This window comes from Brachyhypopomus gauderio, chromosome 1, assembly GCF_052324685.1.
Source record: "Brachyhypopomus gauderio isolate BG-103 chromosome 1, BGAUD_0.2, whole genome shotgun sequence".
Taxonomy (NCBI): Eukaryota; Metazoa; Chordata; class Actinopteri; order Gymnotiformes; family Hypopomidae; genus Brachyhypopomus; species Brachyhypopomus gauderio.
In genome coordinates, this window is record NC_135211.1 from 31976129 (window position 1) to 31999878 (window position 23750).

General features: G+C 40.8%; 2 protein-coding genes across 5 annotated transcripts in view; both read right to left on the reverse strand.

The window, feature by feature from the left end:
- Nucleotides 1-23750, reverse strand: part of slc6a1b (solute carrier family 6 member 1b) — a 103365-nt gene that overhangs the window by 70422 nt on the left and 9193 nt on the right. The gene's annotated exons all lie outside the window — the stretch shown is intronic.
- On the reverse strand, nucleotides 505-23383 carry slc6a11b (solute carrier family 6 member 11b). Of its 2 annotated transcripts, none has more exons than XM_077009858.1 (15): nucleotides 23062-23383; nucleotides 22545-22781; nucleotides 21696-21830; nucleotides 21417-21557; nucleotides 19916-19997; nucleotides 17712-17844; nucleotides 14526-14660; nucleotides 11546-11649; nucleotides 10998-11122; nucleotides 6941-7053; nucleotides 5384-5521; nucleotides 4002-4104; nucleotides 3452-3552; nucleotides 3092-3262; nucleotides 505-2198 (listed from the first exon to the last, which is right to left on the reverse strand). In XM_077009858.1, exons 2-15 carry the CDS (start codon nucleotides 22765-22767, stop codon nucleotides 2049-2051), a joined length of 1854 nt encoding a protein of 617 aa, XP_076865973.1. In that variant the 5' UTR covers nucleotides 22768-22781; nucleotides 23062-23383; the 3' UTR covers nucleotides 505-2048. The 2 variants fall into 2 exon arrangements, with proteins under 2 accessions (XP_076865973.1, XP_076865965.1); XM_077009850.1 differs by having other exon boundaries at nucleotides 23142-23382.

The window sequence follows — 23750 nt, forward strand, 5'->3', positions numbered from 1 at the left end:
TGAGTTTTGTAGCTTGCTGTTTGAATAAATGCCTGCAAAACTGCAATAATTCCGTTAAAAAGACACCGTATTCCCTACATAGATGCAGTGTAAGGTTTTAATATTAATGTTAAAGCTATGAGCAATGCAAGTATTGAAACTAAGGTAAAATCAGTAACTGTAACGTGATTACAAAGGTGATTACAATAATTTAAACTGTAATGCATTATAGTCTTTTGTTGTAATGTATATGTAAAAGTACAGTAGTTTGTTTACAATAATGCATCATTATCATGTTACAGCAACACCACGCCAAACTTTGTTTGCCACACATACTACGTGTCATGTATTCTGTGTACACCATATTCACTCCACTGCCTATATGTCACAGGACTACTTCACATTCGAATCCAATTATAAACTCTCTTTACTTAAATGCAAATACACCAAGATGTTTTCAACAAGTAATTCCTTTGGTTGAAATGCCCTTTGCACCTAACACACAAATCAAGGCCAAAACAAATATTTCTTTTTAACTTTTATTTTTAAAAATGAGTAAGCAGATCATTCTTATGTCCTGTAGAGACCAAAATCTGTGTAAACAGCACATATAACATTTGCATTATAATCTCTAAAACTTTATAAGATCACAATGTTGAATGACATATCAAAAGTCTTCCAAGAAACACATTTTTTTTGTTCTGTTCATCTCAAGAAATAGTACACAAAAACTAACCAAGATGTAAAAATATACATCAATCTCAAAAGTTAACTGGCTATTAAAAAGTAAAACAGTTTACTTGCACAAACTGAGGTGATAATGTCATGATGAAATAGACCATACCAAAAATCACACACATGTGTACTGAGTGGATCACAGTGTATCCAGGACAACTGGATTAAAGTCCTTCTATAGTATTTAGACTGCTGGGTCCCAGACTGATCGCCATGCCATAACTTGCTTCCCTCACTTAATCAACATTGGGATTACTCTGCTATTACTCTGGGATTAGTCTCCAAGATGAGGACAACAAGCTAGATGTATCACCAATCATTTAAGATGGTATAAGGCAAACAAAAAGTAGTAAATTACTTTTGTGTCAAAACATCTAGTTTTAGCCAGTTCAGTAAAGTATGGTTTAACCTCATCTACTGCATACTTGAGTTACATTCACAACATGTTACCAACACTTACAAATTATCTAGAACAGCATCCATACTCTGCAAGCTTACTGCAAAAACCTGACCTTCATTGGCACTTCATTAGAAAAAAGAAAAATAATTGAACAAACAAAAAACTGTACCTCCATCCCTGGGCCATGAGCTTATCTGTGGACTACGCTTATAACACTGACAGTGTGTGCACTCACCACTAAAGAATATAAGCAAAAACAACACATGTGAAGAGAGCGTGAACATGGCACTCTGGACAACCCCCCAAGACCAAAAATCAAAAGTGATGATCTGTGTTCAGTCTGTCACCTTCAATTAAACTCAGTTTAATCGCTGTGAAATGGCGGCAAACTGCGTGCCGTATAAGACAACACCATGGAGAATGGGTGTGCTAAGTCACGCTCGCCCTGCGAGGCAATGCTAGCCAAAGGACAGAGGAACATACCACGACCAGGGTTAATGTTCACCCACTCCTGGCCTTGTTAAATCACGAATCTTCCACAAGCACACCTGCAAAATTTGGAATGGTCCAAAGTGGTTCTCCTACACATTAGAAACATTATCTACAGAATAATGATGTTGCCAAGAGACAAAATGCAGAAACATTTTACAGCACATTTTACCTTGGCTTCAGTCTAAGTACAGTAATCACTAGTGTCACGAACAGCAACAAAGTACAAGTTCACCTTCAACAGCCTAAATTTCGAGATATATTCCCGAAATAAAAAATTTTTTAAACGATGATGTTAACGTGAAGGATGTGTTAATCATTTGTGCAAAAGGGCAAGACTAAGGACTCAATAATACTTTTCTCTCTCCAAAAATAAAGGCGAGAATTAAGTTCTTTTTCTCTTTTCTTTCTTGGTGGTCGTGTCCATGTCTTGGTAGGTACTGGTTTAGAAATGTGTCTCCTTCTCTGTAATGGTGGAGATCTTGCCATCAGCCTTCAGTTTGGCATCAGCATCATTCATAGCGTAGGGACTCTTGGCTCCTAGCTGACCCCTCATCCTCAGATCGGGACTAGGGGTAGTCAGCTTCTTGATTCTCTGGAATCATGAACAAATCCCATTGAGGAAGGTCATATACAAGCTGCAAAATTGCATGTTTTCATCTACATACATTTGTGTAACAATCCTGTTAAAACAGGACCTTTGCAGGACCTTTGATGGTGATGCAACTGTAACTTTTAACAAAATGTACCATTTTGGAGCAAAATGTAAACACAACTGGCTACAATGACTGGCTGGAAATCACATCACCAACAACCAGGGGAACTGTGCCTGCTCCTTGAAGCTTGCTTAACCAATGAATCATGGAGTCAGACCAGGGCAAAGCCTGAGCTACACAGACACATCACCTTCCACCTTTAGTCAGAGGTGGTTTCTTGTGTAAATTTGATGCTGTCAGTGTCACATTCATTATCCTAAGCGTTAAGAAATGTTACGAGATGAGGGAAAAACACACAAATGCTATTTCCCCAATGAATATGTCAATGGAAGTGGGACAATGAGAAAACACAATCACATACAAAAGCAGTAGCAAATGATAGCATAGCCTGTCCTTCAGATTAAGTACAGAAGGCTACACAAAATTATGGAAAATGCAAACACACTTATTAGAGCCCGTCTTATTAAGTGAACAGAATAACTGAATACATGACCCATGCCTGCTTACAAGTTCAACATAAATGTATGTATATACATCTATTGAAACTATCTAAACAAAAACCTACCATTATGATTTCAGAACTTTGCTGTGTTAGCATTTTAGGCCATTTATACCTGACCCAAACATACATACATATATATATATATATATATATATATATATATATATATATATATATATATATATATATATATATATATATATTGACCAAGCTACATAGAAGAATACAATAATAAAAGAAATACACACAAGCCTCCAGAAAAATAATTACCTCTAGAATGGTCCCTTCTGTTTTCCAGATCTGGACTGCAATACCCAGGGGGATGCAGATCATCGAGGACATGGCCATTGTCCACCCAATACCGTATCCCCAGTCTGGATACGTGTACACGTTGTTATATTTCAGAGGCTTGTACTTGATCAAGAAGAACAGGAATATCCCCTAAAAGGGCAAAATGAAAGTTGTTCCAGAGCCATAGACAACAACTGCAACTAATATATTTGTTGCATTCGTTTTCTCTAATAGCATGGTATAATGCGAGCACACGCATTGCAAAGACAAATGACTGTGTAAATAAATAAAAACAAACAAATAAAACAATAACAATCTGAGAGTTGGTCATAAACTCACTGTACAGATTCCAGGGGTGAGCAGCTTCCAACACCATTTGATGAAAAATATGGGCTTGTAACCAATCATGTCCTCAATATTCAAATAAAACCTGTCACTGCCTAAAAATGACAACAGGTAATACTCAGTATTAATAATCAGGCAAAGCTCCATATTATAATCATATTATAAACTCACTTCCCTTTCTAGGACTGTTCCTTGCATATGCAAAAAAGGCATCTTATACAATCTGAAACTCTCATTATATATCTCAATATTCAGTATATTATACCTCAAACCATGAATTCTGCTGAATTTCTTTTATTATATGCAATACATAATGCTGTCCAGCAGGTGGCACAGCAGCAGCACAAATATGGCATCATGGTGTAAATATGATTCCATTGTCCTTTTTATAATTAATGATTGGTTATAGGGTTGAAAACATAAGGTTTATAACAGAAGGTATATAACAGAACAGTTATATCTACTGTGTATATAGTGTCTACTGTATTAAAGTAGATGCATATTAAAGAAATAGATATGTAAATAAAGCAGAAAAATACCTTACCATAGACCCATCCAATGCAGATGGACTCAAATATGGCCACAAACAGCAAACACATACCGCTAGCAGCATAGTAGTCAAACAACTGGAACACATACATTCCGCCCTAGCAGAGAAAAGGGGTTAGGGTCGATTACAGAGAAATGTTTACACATCATACGCTTACTGCTCTTGAAGCACTCTATGGTCATGTGTGTGCAATTATTACAACATTGCTCTTCAGATTAAACAAATCTCTGCTTGCCTTTTGAAAAGTGGGAGTTTTGGTAAACAAATTTTGAAATGAGCTCTTGGATAACACTACACCTGAAGTACTGTATATGTCTAGACCAATGCATTGAATGTAAAGACTGAAACACGCCTCCTGCCTCGAAAGATCTTTTGTAGTATTCTGTCCTAGACCCCTTTAGAAGGTCCGTCTACTCTATAGTTGAAGCCATGTGAGGTTTGATTAGGGTTTGAGTTGAAGCCATGTGAGGTTTGATCAGGGTTTGAGTTGAAGCCATGTGAGGTTTGATCACAGTTTGAGTTAAAGCCATGTGAGATTTGATCAGGGTTTGAATTGAAGCCATGTGAGATTTGATCAGGGTTTGAGTTGAAGCCATGTGAGGTTTGATCAGGGTTTGAGTTGAAGCCATGGGAGGTTTGATAAGGGTTTGCCCTGCAGAGGAGTTTTCACCTGACTGCACATGCTCCAGACCCAGAGCTCCTGATATTGTACAGCTAGATACAACCCTGTTTCTGCACTCGATGGCGCCTTAAAAGCACATGGTAAGTGTCACTGTGCATCTACAGCTAAACCTCTTGGGTTTTAATTAAAGATTGTACCAGGTTTCTTCCCAAAACCAGTTTCCCATCCTTTTTCTTCACTGTCAGATTCAAAAATGGATGTGGGCTAATATATGCTTTGGGTGAGGAGTGATAATCTCTCTATGTACTAGTATTCTGGAGTGTGTTCACTTCAGGAAAGTCTGTGAGTCAGTCCTCTGAGTAAAAGCTCTATAAATCTTTGAATACCCATCTTCACCCCCCTCTCCTTGACAGCAGCAATTTCCTCAACGACTGACACACCTGATTTGTTTCATCAAGGGACTTAATGATTATTTCATGAGCTGCAATATGTGAGGCAGAGTTTAACTGAAGTAAAAAGCTTGTAGATGATTTTACCAGCCATCAAAACTGTAGTGATGGAAGTTCTGGAAAGTAACAGTACATTGGGCCTTGTAGTCATTAAAAATATCCCATAGTGCATCAGTACTCAAGTGTATAGGATAGAGGAAGGCGCATAGTACACAGAGACCTATAGGGACACCACTGAAATGGACTAGACTGGAACTAGACTGTAAATGTGTTATGTTAATGCACAGAATATTGCTGACAGTTACCTCTGTCAACATGGTTAGACCCAGCACAAACGAGGCCACAGACATTCCTAAGATGAGGATCTCTCGACGATAGCCCACTCGGAAGGTTTTGGGGTACATGTCCACCACTGCAGTCACCAGGCTCTCCACACACACAAACTACAGAGAGGAAGAAAGTTGATCATGGAGTTTATTCTAGACGTATAAGTGTAGAGTGTGTTACACTAAGTTTAGTCTAGATGTATAAGTATAGAGTGTTACACTGAGTTTAGTCTAGATGTATAGGTGTAAAGTGCGTTACACTAAGTTTAGTCTAGATCTATAAGTGTAGTGTTACACTGAGTATAGTCTAGACGTATAAGTGTAGAGTACATTACACTGACTTAATTCTAGACGTATAAGTGTAGAGTGTTACACTGAGTTTAGTCTAGACCAGGGGTCGGCAACCTTTGAGACATGGAGTGCCAACTTCAACATTTCTAGTCAATTAGTGTGCCACTATCAACAAATACAATTTAAAAGGGGGGGAGGGGGCACGATCTTTGACATACAGCACGATCTTTGACATACACCAAACCATAGTCTTCTATCCATGGTTGAAATGCTCTGGCTTTCTTTTTTTAAACGGAGGCTCTGTCATCTCTTGTAACGCTATCAGGTAGGCAAACTGATTTTGATTAGGCTAAATTTAAACATGGGTCTGTGGCGGGTGTTGAGTGCAGAGCGTTGAGGAGCGATTTCGATTGGAGGATTGTGCTTTCTGTCTGAGATTTTTTATTATATATATTTTTTTGCTGATGCTGGTCCAGCATGTCGCGTGCCAGTGATTATGCATCGGCGTGCCACCAGTGGCACGTGTGCCATAGGTTGCAGACCCCTGGTCTAGAGGTATAAATGTAGAGTGCGTTACACTAAGTTTAGTCTAGACGTATAAGTGTAGAGTGCATTACACTGAGTTTATTCTAGATGTATAAGTGTAGAGTGTTACACTGAGTTTAGTCTAGATGTATAAATGTAAAATGTAATGTAAAAAAAATGTAAATGTGCCATATTTTGTCAATTGTGATTTTTCACCACAATCGAAATTTGTCCTCCGCTTTTTATCCATCTGTGCAGTTAGAACACACACACACTAGTGATTACTAGGGGGCTGTGGATCACATGTGCCCAGAGCGGTGGGCAGCCCTAGCCCGGCGCCCGGGGAGCAGTTAGGTTGGGATTAGGTGCCTTGCTCAAGGGCACCTCAGTCATGGCCTCAGGTCTGGGAATTGAACCCACGACCCTCTGGTCACAAGACCAGTTCCCTACCACCAGGCCATGACTGCCCCATAGAGTGTCTGCACACAGAAAGATTACATGCAGATAATTTTTCATTATGTACAAAAGCATAAATACATACTCCAGTGGTATTATTGTTGCTTCAATTATTAAAACACTAAAATGAGCTGCTTGAATAAAACACTGATTCAGAATCATTGCCACCGGGGGGTGGATGTGTAGAGGTATGCAGCTATTCAGATGTATTAAAAGACTGGTGTGCTCTTTAAGATCTTAGGTACAATCTGAGTGATGTCTCACCTGACTGTCCAGCCCGAGAAAGATGAGCATCATGAAGAAGAGACAAGCCCAGAGAGGAGACCACGGCATCATGGTCACTGCTTTAGGGTATGCAATGAAGGCAAGACCAGGTCCTGCAATGGAAAAATCACTTTTAAAAAAGCAAGAAAAAAAAATTTGTAGATGAACTATTTATACAAGAGTAATTTCTAGAAGTTAGCAAAAGTCACCGTAGTTTATCTGTTGAATTTTGAGAATGGGAAAATGTTTTACGCATGGCATCTGATAAACATTCCTTCATTGGATCTCTTTTGCATGCTGTTAGGGGTATGCAGGACCAAGAACTATGATGTGTTTCTTTATTTATATGTATTCATGGTGCTCAGTAATGATGTGAATGAGACTGATAGTAGGTTCACAAGTTTCTAAAGGCCAGTTGTCCAGACTTAGATTAAGCCTAAATCTAGACTAAAATGAATTTATTTATAATAAAAATTAAAGCTACAGGCACTGAAACTTGGTCAAAGCCCAGATGACTACGATATCTGACAGCAGATGAGGTTGACATATTTGCACCTAAATACCTAAACCTATAACTAAAACACCTAAACATTTAAACACCTATAACTACAACACCTAAATACCTAAACACCTATAACTACACCGATAACTACAACACTACAACATCTAAACACCTATAACTACAATGCCTATTCCGCGAAGATATACAGGGAAGAAAAGTCCTACGTTTTTAAAAGTCAAATGAAAGAACACTTCATTTGCACTAAAGTAGCACTAAATGTTACTATCAGTAAATAAAAGAAGGTGAAGTGACAATCAACACGTATCAGACACTAACATGTATCAGACACTCACATGTATCAGACACTTACAGGAGCCTCTAGTACAAATGAGGGAAACAGAGTAATCAGGGTGAGTAAATATGTAAGAGGAAGGACTGAAGTAAGATCTGTATTATTTATCACATTATAATTGTTCACTCAGTTGCATCAGCTCTCTAGTGTGAAGCCAGATTGGTTTCAGTGCCTGTTCCTTTCAAAGTGAAAGAGCTTGTTAGCACAAATGCATCTTTAGCATTTTACATTTCTGGCATAGGAACAAGCTATTTTATCAGATCCCACTTCATCTAACAATGTTTGGGATGTGCTGTGGCCATAATTAAGTGATAGGCATACACGTCTAACTCATTAACCTACATTAATAGTAACACCATACTTCCTCATTTCCTGCTTAGCGTCAGGCAAAACCATTGCTTGGTTCTTAACAAAATATGTAGGCGTATGTTCAGTTAATTTTATTTCATGAGTGGATCCTTATGATCAGCAGTATTTGCCATATAGACACTGTAGTTTGGGGAGCTAAAATGAAAGAGAGCAACAAATGGCTGGGAGAATTTTTGATATAAATAGAGGGATACATTTGGAATGGGACCATGGTTGAAATAAATGTAGGAACTCTCTTTAATTGTTTATTAGCTCAAATAATAGTTTTGAAGTTAGATGAAGAAAAGAAGTAATAATAAAACCACAGAAATGCCTGTGCGAGTTAGTAAGCACAATCTCTGGCAGGTTCTTCGTACGGCAAGAAAAATTATTCTACTTGGTCAGGTTTTTTGCAAAATACTGACCAAACTACAGAACACAAAGCCTGTTCAGTAAAACAGTAGGGTGAAACATTCAAACCTGTCTCAGAACTGTCTTCACAGTTTAGAGCCAATCATGGAATGATGTGGTTTCATCTCAGATCTGAAGGAACTATGTGTCCAAATACACAACTGCTGAAACTAACAGATCCTCCTGATGGCTGTTGCACTAGGATGATGCTCAAACTGCAGCTGAGGTCATGAGTTCACTGCACCCGTTTCTGCCCAGGTATGAAGAGTAGAAGCACAGGATATTATGATTATGGAGGTCCTACAAGTGGATCTGGAGGTTGGTGACTAGAGTAAAAGCCTCTGCTATGTTAATAAGACTAACTGGCTTTCCTTGTCTATATAGCAACATACCCAATATAAATGACCACTATGCCATTTACAACAGACTAACGGAACAGGTTCTCAAAAGCATTTGGTCGCAAGCACAAACAGTAGAGCAAGTACGGCACTGAGCACATCCACTGACTCTCTCGTTGAAGATGATCTCAACACAATGACACTGGTAAAGTGCCTCTAACACCGATTCGTTGTGTTTAGGTGGCAGCGTCCCAGGAGGCCCTGCTGTCCAGCCAAACAAGGACTGATTTCTGTCACTAAATTCAATCTGTGACCAGTGAAGCAGAGAGAGCTGCTGAAGAACGGGGGACTCGAAGGAAACGACTCGACGATAAACATGTGGAGCGAGTGCCAGCCCTGGAAGTGCCACAGTGTTAAAGGACAAAAAGGTTGGGGCTGAGGTTGGGTCTGAGCTTGGGGCTGAGGTTGAGGTTGGGGCTGAGGTTGGGTCTGAGGTTGGGTTTGAGGTTGGGTCTGAGGTTGGGCTAAGGTTGGGGCTAAGGTTGGGGCTAAGGTTGGGGCTAAGGCTAAGGTTGGGCTGAGGTTGGGTCTGAGGTTCGTCTTGGCGCTTCTCAACAGCTTTGTCATCTCTGCTGGGTTTGTGAAGACTGAACACATGCTGCCAGAATGTGGATTCTTCTATGCAGATGAAGACATGACCTGCGCTCTGCTCACATTCAAGGCCATATCTCCATTTTCCAAACTCAGACTGACACCGCGGTTCCCTCAAGCCCACAGACCTGTGCTCTGTGCACACCCAGTTAACGATAAATGTTCAGTGCTACTCGGGGAGGATGGGTTTTTTTTTTTGGGAGTCTCAAGAATTTTCCTACTAAACTTCACTCTTTGGTCTTTTTAATCAGTGGCTCTTATCTGGATTTCTGCAAAGCTGTTTTATGGCAATATGTTTTATGAGAATACAACTGAATTGAATTGAATGCTGACTTTATCAACCACCCCCACACAGCTTCTTCACTATAACAGCTTCTTTCCCACCAATGTTACCAATGTCCCATTTAATGTAATATTAAGCAAGTCACTACAGGAATACTCCTGTAATTTGTAATAATTTTGCAAGTGAAACTCAAAAGACTTTGAGATTTGTTGATATCTGAGGCAAAGGAACTCCATTTTAAAACATCTGCACATTTATATTGAACACGTGTTACTTATGTTTGGTGGAGAATCTATGTAACATATAATAATATGTAATATATATATATATTATATATATATTACTATATAATATATATATATTAATATATAATATATATATATATATATATAGTTTATATTAGTTGGAAGAATTCTGCATCCTGACATATTTACATATTTAAGATGGTCCAAATTTACCAGTACTTGTTTTATATAGTAGCTCTAGATGGACTAAATTGCTGAACTAAATGTGATCTTTGCTCTAATACAGGGGTGCCCATTACGTCGATCGTGATCAAAGGAAGTATCGGTCGATCGCGAAGGAAGTGTGGGTCGATCGCGAAGGAAGTGTGGGTAGATCGCATGACATTAAAAAGTAGTGGATGAATGACAGGCTATCGTCCATCTGCACTGACGGTTGTATTTTGATTTACATACACGGTATGTCAATACCCCCCCCATCAACGATCGACACACAACGCTAAAAAATAAGTAGGTCGATCTTTCTGACTTGGTCATCTTATAAGTAGCTCGCAACCTGAAAACTTGTGGGCACCCCTGCTCTAATATAACAGTGTTTTGTATTAATGTCTCCAGGCTTTCAAATTCTATTTTTATCATCTGTGGAACAACTGATGTGTATTACATCAAATTACAAATGCAGTGCATTCACCACCATAGCACACTATATCAATAAACTATATCAATAAATGATCATCGAAAGCCAAATCGGGTCCTTCAACAATAGTTTCATCTGTCCACTAATGTGGTACATGTGTAATGTAGATTATACAAAAGCATTTTGTACACACGTTGAATATTCAGCTGGTCTCCCATAATAATTATGGTAATTATGGCACATTATGGTGTCCGCAAAATCACGCACGCACGCACACACGCACACACACTCACCTGACTCTGCCACAACCTCGATGGCCACATTCTGTTCGTAGGCCATGAATCCCAAGACAGAGAAGATGGCGAATCCTGCCACGAAGCTGGTGCCGCTGTTCAAGCAGCACAGTATGATGCAGTCCCTGCAGCATGGACAGAGGGCTTAGCCTCCTCAACACTAACGCTCACATTACTGAAGTCCAACCAACCATCAGCTTCTCCCTGTGTGTGTGGGTGTGATTTACAGTGTGCCACATATGCTAGTGCAGTGCCTTGGAAAATTGGCAGAAATTAAAAATTGTTTTAACTCTTATTTTTGTTTGCCTTTTAATTATCTATTACAGTGGATCCCTTATACATGTGTACGTACTATTTGATTATGGTACACATAAATTACTTACTAATTATTTCTCATTAAGTATTTTAATAGAATGCTTTTATTTTTGGACACCATTTGGGGTGACATTTGGGCCCTCAATTTTGGGCACCACTGGATTATGCAAACTAATCACAAGTCATTTTCACAAAGCTAGAGCGATATAATATTGAGCAAACGCAAAGCCCACCTGTAGCAGTTATTGTTGTAGTTGTTGTAGCTACCAAGAGCAGTCAGACAACCCAAGCAGATGGCATAGGAAAAAAAGATCTGAGTTCCAGCATCCACCCACACCTGTGAGAGAATAAGAAAATGTATTACAGATTAACAATTTTCTCATGATTTTTTTTATCTTAAGGTCAGATTCAGTATAATATTAACCTGATTAACAGTTATAGATTTCTCATTAATTTATCAATGTATGTACCTTGAGCAGAATGTCATGCAGTGTTTTACTCTGTTGTCACGTTACAGCCCGACTATATATATACTTCCTGTGGGTGTGGCTGTTTGTGTATGTGTTCACTCGTCTCATTAGTCCAATGTGCTACACGCTGTGCTTGTCGTGTTGTGTATATACTGCATGAGTTAGTCTTGTCCCGTGCTTGTATTTGTGAATCTTTGTCGTGTTACGTGTCTGCTACTTTAGTAGCTATTATTTGTATAAATAAACCTACGTGTTGTATGATACTCATCTCTGCATCCTTAAACCCTCGCACGGTACGTCTGTACATTCACCAAAAACTTACACTTATAGATTTGCATATGACCCCAAAACTGGTGTTTCAGTAGATAATAACAGGTCTGTATTGAGAGAAATTATATTCTAAATCAAAAACACATGTACGCATGTAAGCTTTTTCTTCAATAATGCTTCAATAATGAGATCATTGCGTATGTAAGTATAAACTGAAGAGCACACAAGTTCCTTGGTAATTTTGAAATGTGCAGCATATCCTGAATTGAGTGATAATACTCCTGTGTGAGTGTAAAAAGTTGGCCGTTTGTGTGTCGACAGCAAATATGCCAGTACCTCTTTAAAATGCCCTCACACAACCACTGAGCCACTAATCTCTTTTACTGGGAAAACAATTGACAACTCACAGTATTTGCTTCCTCCAGCGGGTAACCAGGGCAACCCTTCTGACCTCACAAACAGAGCAGCTTCCCTCCAAAAGCGTCCATTTCGTTCTATGGCGACGGTCTTTTACACCCTTTCTGTTTCACACGAGGCCTCTTTGCATGTGCTAGCCAGGCTTCACTTGGTTATTATGCTACATTATTTAGTAGTTGCTAGTTGAAGTTGTGGCTAATTTTCAGTTTATTTTGTGTCTTGTTTTGGTTCGTAGGTGTGATCTGACGTGAGAGCCACGTTTCCCCTCATTCAGAAATGTTTGGAGTGGTTTCAATGCTAACTTATGTTGGAGTGCTAACTTATGTTGGGTATCCTATATAAATGAGTGCAATCTTGCTATTTACACTGGCACAAACAAACACGCCACGTCAACACTGTTTTTTTTGCATTACTTTCAGCTTATATTGGGTGGCACTAGATTAAACCCTCAGGTTTTCATAGTGATTTGGCAAAAGAGTGCTGGATCTGAAATCCAGCACCACCTCAACAGCATTTCAAAATTAATATTGGTGTTGCATGTACTACAAAGCTAGAGGAGTGTTTAGCAGCAGCTAACCAGACTGTTACTCATGAGCATTTTATGCAATTGCACTCTGAGGTAATGACACAGCACACTGGAGCCTGCAAGCAGCAGAAGACCTGACGTGCAGACAATAATGGTTGAATGTTTTCACGATCCTCTATAATCTGCATCATTTTCTGCTCAAAGCGGTGTGCACGCTCTCTTCCAATCTGAGAGTGATGCCAACCAGATTATTATTTTGTTTGGCCCACCATAACGTCATTTTCTCCAAAATATTGCGCCATCATCTGGCCCAGCAACCAATACCACCACAAGAAATTTAAATGAGAGCCATTAGGAGACGGGCGGAGTGAATCAGATGGTGTGGGGGTTAGATGGTGTACAGCAGACCGTACAGAGAAGAAACAGACTGTGTATTGTTTGCATTGAAACGTAACTAAATATTGGTGTCAGAGGCCTGTCCATGGAAATAGCTGCTCTTTGTCACCCTTTTCTTTTGCCCTGCCATTGTCCCTTCTGACATCTTCTTTTCACTTTTGCACGTTGACCAATCTACCTCCCACTTCTGTTTGGCTGCAGTCATGAAACCGTAATGGCGAATGACACACTGACTTAAAGCTTGAGTCTCTACATCTAGTGGATAGTAAACATAGTCCTATCACAAACAAAATGATGCAGTACTATCTGGAAACCAATACATGTGGGACAATAAAGGCTGTTTCTATTCTATTCTATGTACTCTAATTACAAGAATATGTCGCTGACATTTTTCCAGGGAGGTCAAATCCAGCGCGGACTTAATGCTCAGGTTAATCTGCATTGCACTCAGAGGATCCAATTTGTGCCTTTTATGACTGCACATATATATATATTCAGTGAACCGAACATCATCTAATACAGCTTGCAGCTCACAGCTGACACACCAATCTTCACCTCAGATAGCCGTGGTGAGCGCACACCTTTCTGAGGGCCTTTACTGCAGAGATTTCTGCCCCCATCTCAGAGGATTAGCGAGCGTGGCTCAGATGTGACGGGCCCACCAAGACCAATCAAAAGGGATTTGCTAGAGCAACAGTGTTAGGACCCAAGCAGCAGTTTCCATGGAGCTATCTACAGATGCTGCTGATCACAACCTGAGCAGTTGTATTACAGCCCTGACTGATGTTATATAGTTATAAGAACTGTATAGAAATTCAATCACATTACTATATGGCTTTCTACACACTTTTACACACGCTGGCCATACAAAATACAGTGACAGCAAATGCAACACCATAATCCAGATACCTTCCCAACCATCAACATTAGTTGATTTCAAATTGCTGCTCTTGATTAGATGGAAAACAGGGAGCTGTTGAATTGGCAAACCACTGAAAACCACAGCAAGGGAGCATATGCTGGACTTAGTACAAAACTCTGTATAAGGGACCACTGCGTTGAATAATTGAACACAGATGTGGTTGTTAAAACCGCTGAGGAGCACACCGGAGACAATCTTGATCTGGTTCTTACCTGGGGGTCTGAGAGTCGAGAAATGTCAGGGTAAAGGTAGAACTTAATTCCATCAGCTGCACCAGGCAGTGTGATCCCACGAATCAGCAGAATTACCAGCATGAAATACGGAAAGGTTGCAGTGACATAGACCACCTGCAAAAGACAGGGGGTGATTTACAGGCCTTTCCTAAACAGGTGAATGTAAGGAATTCACATAATGAAATGAATCAGTTTTATGAAAATACAGACATAAGCATGTTTGAAGAAAACACTTTTTTACCATACATAATACATTTGGAATATGTTGTTTAAGATAAAAGAAATTATTTGTTGGATGCTTTACAAGCCAAATGGGGATGAAGGAACAAATTAATACAGGAAGAGTGCTTCTTTCACTAAATTTCCACCAAATTTCAGTGAATGGCATTTAAGTGAATGAGGGGGACATAAGTGGTGAGAGCCATGCTCTTGAGGTGATGAGAAAGGGTTAAGGAATTCTCTGAGATCTTGCCAAGCAGACTCAGGTTCTGTTCTGAAAAGCCTAATTGAGACCAGACTGAAAGACTCATTCTCAGGGGAAGCGAAGGTTCAGCTTGAAACCCAGAGGTTTTGATGGAAAAGCACTCAGCACCATGTCTCCCGCAATTCTGTGCACAAAAAGGACAGAAATAGAAAAGCCCAAAGCAGCTAGCAGGTTGCAACTTGTCAACATGATATTCAGTCTAAATCATTACCACGTTTCCACCAACCACTGCAAGAGTTCCGTCCCCTGAGATGTCAAGTGGATTTGATTCTTGCGAGTGAAACAGGGCATTGTGCAAAGCAGTGGCAGAACATGAGGTCATGGTTTTGGTCTTAAATATATATGTTCGAGTCATTAGTCTCGGGGTTTCCTAGCTTTGGTATCTAACGTTACTGCAGAAACCTATTCAAGGTTCTCAGAAAATGAGTTCAACATATTGAAGCTCTTTCAGTTTCATGAACAAAACCACTCTTGGGGGGCGGCACTAGGTTCTTGTTCTACTGGCGTTCAGTCAAGACCATGTGAGGACAAGACAGGGTCTGGACAAAAAAGCCTTCTGCCTGTTTCCTCCCAGAAAGAGCCCAACTGGGATGTGTTGGTAGTGTGGGAAAATGTGTGGCAAAGCAACTTACAATTACCAGTGCCTTCACTTTGACCTGGGTCATTACTGTACTGTAGGTTATGGATGACCACAAGCAGGACTTTTGTCATTTTACAAGAACTTTGTCCATGCAGTTGCATAACCAAAGTTGATGTTGATTCTCTGTGTCCACATTTAAAACAAGTTCTTGGTTGCCTGTTAAAGAAGATGCATTTCATTGAAGCGTGAGTTCATGTTAATGCTCTTCTCTCACCTCAGTGCTGTAGAAGTGAATAATGCACCAGATTAAAAAGTTAGGTGTGAACAAGAAACACAAATCTGTGTAGCTGTCACATTAGCAAAAAGAATGTCCATTAATCCAGATGTACCTCTCAGCACCAGACTAGCAAAGCCACCTCCTCATTCATATCCTTTACAATGACACTAATAATATGATTACATATATAAAACCAGGGCCACCGTAGTAAGCAAATCCCTTGCTTGGCTCCTAAATGCACGTGTGGGGTTCCTCCCCCCAAAACCCGGGGAATGAATAGGACAATGCTTGAACTCGCCATGAGCCCCTGAAACACTCCGACTTTCTCTCAGCTCTCCCCCAGGGTGAACGTTTAAGGCCCTCAAATTCACAGGTCAACCCCACGCCATAAATCTATCGCCGGCTTACGTGAGAATCGGCCCGCGTTCACAAAAGGCCTGTGGCGCACAGCTTAGCGCTGCCCCCTGAATGCTCCGCTCTGTATGGCAGTCACACAGGGGGAAGAAGGCCTCGTGCTAGTCGCCATAACTCCTGCAGGAGGAGAGAGGGGAGCAGACAGCTTCTGCATGCTCCTCATGAACGCTCCACTTTCCCCTCAGTGAATGCAGAAATCAATCTTGGACTGGCCGCTAAAGCCTTGCCGTGAAGACGCATTCTTCCCCGTTACTTCACGGCCAAACAAAAAGCCACTTCAGGAGATACAGGCCATGCTGCCTAGCTCTTTCTCCAGGACCTGTACAATGTGAACCCATTTATTTTCCCCACACATCCCTCTTCCTTTCTCCTTCTTTCTCTCTGGCTCATTGAGCCTGTTAGACATTCTTAAAGGCTGCTAAAAGAATAGCATGCCGTGGAAGGCTAGTGACTGGGTTTCAACGACTGGCAGAGGCATGAAAGCCCTCACACTGCAGCGGACTGGGAGTACAAGGTGAGGGAGAGGAAGGACAATTGTGTATGTTTGTTCCACACACAGGATTCATGCATTCATGTTTTTTTCTTGTGAAATAGACCTTTTTTTAATAATAGAAGTGTGTTGTTTGAATTTACCTGATGTTATGCTTTTAGCTTTGGTTAACCATTAATCATTCATTAACCTAATGTGGAAAATTGCCAGCTAAACTTGGATTACACTTGTGTTTATGTCACAGCATTTTGAAAAAGAAAGTATGCACATCTTGAAAGAAAGTTTATCTTTTAATTGACTCTGCATGGTGGCTCTACACTCTCTACCCTCCACCTCGCTACCCTCCACGTCTCTTCCCTCCACGTCTCTACCCTCCACGTCTCTACCCTCCACCTCTCTACCCTCCACCTCTTCCCTCCACGTCTCTTCCCTCCACCTCTCGACCCTCTACCTCTCGACCCTCCATGTCTCCTCCCCCTCCGCGTCTCTTCCCTCTACGTCTCTACCCTCTGTGTCTCTACCCTCCACGTCTCTACCCTCCACGTCTCTACCCTCCACTTCTCTACCCTCCACTTCTCTACCCTCCACTTCTCTACCCTCCACTTCTCTACCCTCCACCTCTCTACCCTCCACCTCTCTACCCTCCACCTCTCTACCCTCCACCTCTCTACCCTCCACCTCTCTACCCTCCACCTCTCTACGTCTCCTCCCTCCGCGTCTCTACCCTCTACCCTCCACGTCTCTACCCTCCACGTCTCTACCCTCCACGTCTCTACCCTCCACGTCTCTACCCTCCACCTCTCTACCCTCCACCTCTCTATCCTCCATGTCTCTTCCCTCCACGTCTCCATCTCTTTCTCTCCCATTCACACACCACCATTCCATTACAACACAGGTTTCAAATAACAAGTCATCTGTACCTTGCCAGTTGACTTGGGGCCTTTCCATATGCAGAAGTAACATATGATCCAAGCCACAAGAAGACACAGAGCAAGTTCCCAACGAAGCTTCCCAACCTCCTCTATTCCACCAGATATGCTTAGGACACGACGTCTGAAAAAGAAAATAGAATATCCAAAGACATGTTACATATGACAAGGTGTGTCAAAATGGAACCAATAGGTACATTTTTAAGATTAATAGCCTAGAGTAGACATGGACTGAAACTAGTGCTGGGCGGTACGACCAAAATTCTATATCACGGTATTCTTCGAAATTATATCGGTTTCACAGTATTTGACGTTATTTCCTCCCATGTATGATGTGTTAACTGCATTGATTGCGAAAAGAATTACTGCAGTAGAGTGGTTAAGAGTACCCTATTGCACTGTTAGAAAAATGTCTCCACCTAAGTATTACATGTAATACAGATTTGCATGGCCCCACATGATCAGTTTTCAAATGGTAGCACTAAAGTAGTGAATGAATCATATAGCATGACAGTTGCGGTAAAAATGCAAAACCTTTTATTTAAAACATCAAAACTGTAGGTTTATACAACTTATGTGAATAATATTATAAATATTATAAATTGCACACCAGTCCAGTTTGTTAATAACAAATACCAGGTATTTAGACATAAAGTAGACAGGTCTGTTTGTCAATGGTTATATTAAACAACAACCTTTAAACAAATAATAACAGTGAGAGACGGTACCATCTCTTTTAATGTGATAAAAAGCTAATTATTTTGAATCATTACGACCATGTGTATTTGTATAAATATGTAACTTAATTATGATGAAGGTGCTGGAAAATATTGAAAATGGACCTTGAAAGTGCAATATAAGTGCTTGAATTCCACCTTGTTAAGGTGTATGAACCCTGCAAACACAACTTAGAGCATAACATAGCACTGAAGAGCAGAACACGCGAAGTTACAAAAATCGAGAGGTGCACGATCTTGTGACGCCACAGCGTAGCCACCGCGATTGCGTCATTTTTGCAGCGTGACCTCATGCGCCAGTCGCGATGCGTCAAGTATAAGCAAGCTTTATGGGTGGTGCAGCAGATTGCTCTTGTTACCACCAGCCGTGACAACTTTTGCTCGACAGCATTTGCAGTAAGTAACTGTTTGGTCCACGTCTGACCTTTAAAACCCTATGTACTTACTGACAACTGACATGGCTCCTTTCTTTGGGAAAAGTTCCTTTGGGGCATCATCTTTTACTTCAATGTTTGGTCGAATTTCTGGTTCAGAACGTCCCTCGTTTTCAGCAAGCTAGATTTGCGTCAGTGTTAGTAAGTCATTTTCTGATACACATGAGATTATCATCCTTATCAGCTCCGTAATTCAAAAGTATATTGATTCTTACCACCAATTACCAAACCATTGGCCTGTAATGTTCCTGGTTAAAATCAAATGTTCGTCCAAATTTGATGAAACACACGCTAGGTGGATAAAAGCCACGATTCTGTTTCAGGCCCTCCATGCTGACACCATTCATCATCTCTGACATGTCCTTGGGCAACATCCAAGCCCCCATCAAACCAACCTACTCCATTCAGGGCCCAGACTGACAGCTTCTGTGCCTTCTTGTACTAAGGTCCTGACTACTCAGTCTGAGCTTTCCACCATGCAGGAGCCATCTGACTGCTAAGGCCTGGCTCCTTCCCCTGTGCATGGTCTTGGCAACAGAACGGGAATTCTGTGCTAAAAAACAGACCAAATAGGGCCAAATTTGTGTCTATACCATTTCTAGCTGTGCGAGTGCCCTTTTGATGCTTGTTGACAACGCCAATGCAAAAAGAATGACAAATTATCAGTTAAAAAGGTTACGTAGTTACACGGAATAGTAAGCAGTGGCCAACTGAACAGATGTGCAGTGCCAAAAACTGTCTGGCAAGCTAGTGTGTCTCTGTGCTTTGTAACTTCCTTTGCTTTTATGTTGATGACACCAGATATATTGTAAGTGGAAGTCACTAAGAGGCTTGTAATGGGCTTTTCTAGGAGTGTGAGATTCTTAGAAATCTGCAGAACTAATGTATAACTAAATAAATGTTACTTTATATATATGGTCTTCCACCTCTCACATTTACATTTTAATTTGACAAAGCTACTCTGAGGTTTTCATCTACTGAAGGAATTTCAAATATACTCAAATAAATACTCAAATATACTCACTCCCAAAACTCCATGACCGGTGAGGTGGCATATGGATTGCTGAGGTTTGCAATGCTAGCATTGTTGAAATCCACACAGTTTTCTACAAGAGGATTACATAAGATTAGACATTACATAGGCATATGTGGTAAAATGTTTATTTGGGAAAGTGTACACGCGCACACACACACACACACACATTAAGGCTGTGTTAACCTACGTTGGTAGGAATGGTGCATTTTCCCTGCATGGTTTAGTCTAAAACAGTTTTTGATCTGAGTAGTTTTGTAATAGTCAAAATGTCAAAATATTTAAATAAAATAAGAAAGTTTCACTCTAGATCTTTATGAAATTTGTATTAATGTTGCTGTTTTGATCAAAGATTGCATGATATGCAAGAATACTTAATTTTGCATCATTTATAGGTAGAAAATGGCTTGCTGTGCAAGGCTAATGTAAAAGGTTACATTATTTAACACAATTTAACCACTGCCCACAAGGTTGAGTAAATGTGCTGTATGTCTGGCTAGCAAGTAGCATGCAGAGGTCACAACACATTTGTGGGAAGTGTAGTTGCAATTGAAGGACTGGAATAAATAAATCAATAATTTAAAGGGGCAATAAGTCCAATGATTCTTTATGTCATGAAAGTGCCATTATACTGACACCTAGTGGCCTGGATGTTTCAGATATTCTGTAGTAAATCTATGTTAAACATGGTCACCTTCCTCTATGGAGCATAAACTGGTGCACTACAACATATTTGATTCTTCATCTCATGTGAGCTGAAGAATGTAGAGATATTAAAAATCGAAGTGAAGTACACAAGGTTTCCAGAGACAACTTTCAGAGAGAGGCTCTTCATCAGTTGTACAAGTAAAATGTTTTATTCACAGCCAACAAAGTACATCTGTCCCATCTCTCTTTATCTCCAAGTCTCTCGCTCTCACTCTCTCTCCAAAACTAGGTCTTAATAGGGTACTCTAAGGACACTAACAGTAGCATGTCCTTGGGCTCTCTGGAGCCTGCAGAGGCTGGTGGAGAGGTGAATGCTGTCCAACCTCTCAGTCATCATGACCAAACCGACACACCCCCTCCAAACCCACACACCCCCCACCCCCCTGAAAAGCAATCAGTGGACAGCACAGTGAGTGAAACAGGCTCCTCCTGCTTCTGTACATGTCAGTCTGCTTAGCCCTGTGCTTACCTCGTCTATGGATGGCTCAATACTGCGCCAAGCCAGTTTCGTCAGGCTGTGCTGGACTTCTTCTCTCGCTGCGTATGGCGTTAACTTGCAATTATGCCAAAATCGTGCTAGTTTCGTTATGCCAACAATGCAGACTTGCAGTTTAGGGGCTTTACAGAGTTTGGCGAGAGTGATGGAGCTGGAGCAGTCGGCAGAAACCACCAACATCTTGACTACTCGCTGATCAGTGGCTATAGCGCCACTCCGAGTAAACACCACTGAAAGCTAATCTAACGTAACAACAGTTGTGTGTGGTTGCATGACAAGGGCACCCACCTGTGTTCCAGTAATGGCCACAGGAGGCCCAGGGGAGCTCTGTTGTGAAGCAGTTGAACAGGTAGAAGATAGCCCATGCCAAAATAATCACATAATACACATTCAGGAAGGCCTCAATGACTTGAGTCGCATAGCCGATACCTGAAAGAGAGACACAGACAATGTTTAAAGATGCTCGTTTACAGTTCTGACCACCATCTGTTGTTATATTTCATGGTTGTCTTTAGGTATGAGAACATGTACCGCTTAGATTAAGGGAATGTGGAGTACTGGCTTTACCTTCAAAGAGCGGACATACTTTTCGCCAACACGTGATCCCCCCCTCACTGGTGAACTGTCCTAACGCCGTCTCCAAGAAGAATACGGGAATCCCACAGCAGACAAAGAAGATGACATATGGCACAAAAAATGCACCTGCAAATGAAAGGTAGTCACCCGGGTGTAAAGCACACCTGTAACTCAGTGCCAGTGTAAGTAAACTCACAGCCAACGCTAGAGTTGGTGTTGCCGGACAAAAAAAATCTAACACCTTGACCTTTGCCCTAAGTGGACAGATACCTTTTTTCATTGCAACACTTCAGCCTCTCTGGTCTTAGCAGTTTGACAGACTTTGAATTTTGGAAAGAAATTGTTTAAACTGTGATGTGACACATTTTGACATGGGTCAGTTTGACTCATTATGTGAAAGCACAGCAGGATGCAAATTTTTACATAGACTTTAAAGCTTCTGTTATTGATGGAACGTTTATTTAAAAATACGTATACGAAGTATAACTTCGTTTAACTTAAATATATTTGCAACAGGCTGTAGAAAATATATGCTTCACAGGATTAAGTTCTCTAGTTCTGAAGTGCTTGTCTTATGTTATAGGAACATCTCATTTACAAGTGAATCTGTCAGCATCTATTTAAACTATCACCGTGAAAAGCACAACTGTCAAATATTCTCAGAAACTATGTTAGCAATAAAATAGCAGAGATGGTTACAATATAGGAAAACGACTGTTCTGCTAGAGCACAATATTCATGCCTCATTCATTTGGTAGGCAGACCGCTAGAGGTTCAGAGTGGTATGAACTATAGTAAAAGCATTCAGGTTATTGTCAAAGGTTAATGGATGGACCTTACCTCCTCCATTCTTGTAACAAAGATATGGGAACCTCCAAACGTTGCCAAGTCCGATAATCTCTCCAGCGACTGACAGCATAAACTCAATCTTATTGTTCCACTGTCCCCTTTCGTTCACCACCTTTTTGTCGTTGCTGCGTACAAGGTTGGTATTCGAAGCTTCGGCGTCCATTGTATCGTCTGGTTTTCCATTTATAATCGGAATAGTCTTTTCGGCTGTCATGACGTCCTAACAGCCTGAAAGAAATCGATTAGACCTTTCGTTGAGCCGCATGCCCATACTAAAAACAAATTAATCTTACTTCGAATTTCTTCAGCTGGTTGTTTAAACGCATCACTTGTTGGATTAAAAGAAAAAGTGCAGCAGAGCGCACCGCACAGAAACCCGCGAGATGGACGGAAATCTGAGGTGTCCGGCAACAACCGAGCGCCAGACAAAAGTAAAGCGCCTCGAGATGCAAATTCAATTAAAAAGGGTGTGACATGACACTTAAAGCCTGAAGACCGCCAGACTCACCTCTGATAAAACCACGTTTCACGGATACTCCGCATAGTAGATGAAAGCTGAACTTCACAAGATGAAGAGTCATTACTCACCAGTACAGGTTGTAGAGTAATGCCTCCTTGGCCCACGCGATGATCACCTGGTGTTAGTCTTACACGACAAGGGTAATGTGTATCCCGTACGTAAAAATGACAAAAAAGAAGAAAAGTCTAGATCCGTTCTGAATGAAATAATGGTGGTCTAATTCGTAATATGAAGCAATCTTCGGTGTGACTCTGCTATCTAGTTACCAGACGATGGAGAACTTGCTACTGCTGTGGTTCAGACTTAGCGGTCTGATCTCAAACGCCTCTCACTGGACTAGAGCCATGTGGTAACTGCCCTGGCGTCCCCAACACCACTGTCATTTACCTCACACTGAAGCTCGAGAGACCCCACACGCTAGAGGCGGCTGCTGCCTCAGCGCTGTGTAAGTAGAGTTTTGTTTAAAAGCTTAACTTTTAGCTATAACATTGAGCTAAAATGTAAGCCAAGTCATGAAGGTGTTTTTGCAGCCAAACTGTCGCGCAAATTGGTCCCCATGTGATGTAATAACATTTAGACATTTGTGAGAAATGGACTGATGCAGTATGTAATGTAACAACGCACTGTCACTAAACCTTGCACGTGCACATGTGGAGACGAATACATCTGGTCTTTTC

Bases quoted from the DNA above. Each gene is read 5' to 3' on its own strand.
- slc6a11b (XM_077009858.1), bottom strand. From the start codon at position 22,767: ATGACAGCCGAAAAGACTATTCCGATTATAAATGGAAAACCAGACGAT. The intron at 3,553-4,001 runs GTAAGGTATTTT...TGTCATTTTTAG, and splicing joins CTGCATTGGATGGGTCTATG to GCAGTGACAGGTTTTATTTG. The intron at 3,263-3,451 runs GTGAGTTTATGA...TTGCCCTTTTAG, and splicing joins TCACCCCTGGAATCTGTACA to GGGATATTCCTGTTCTTCTT.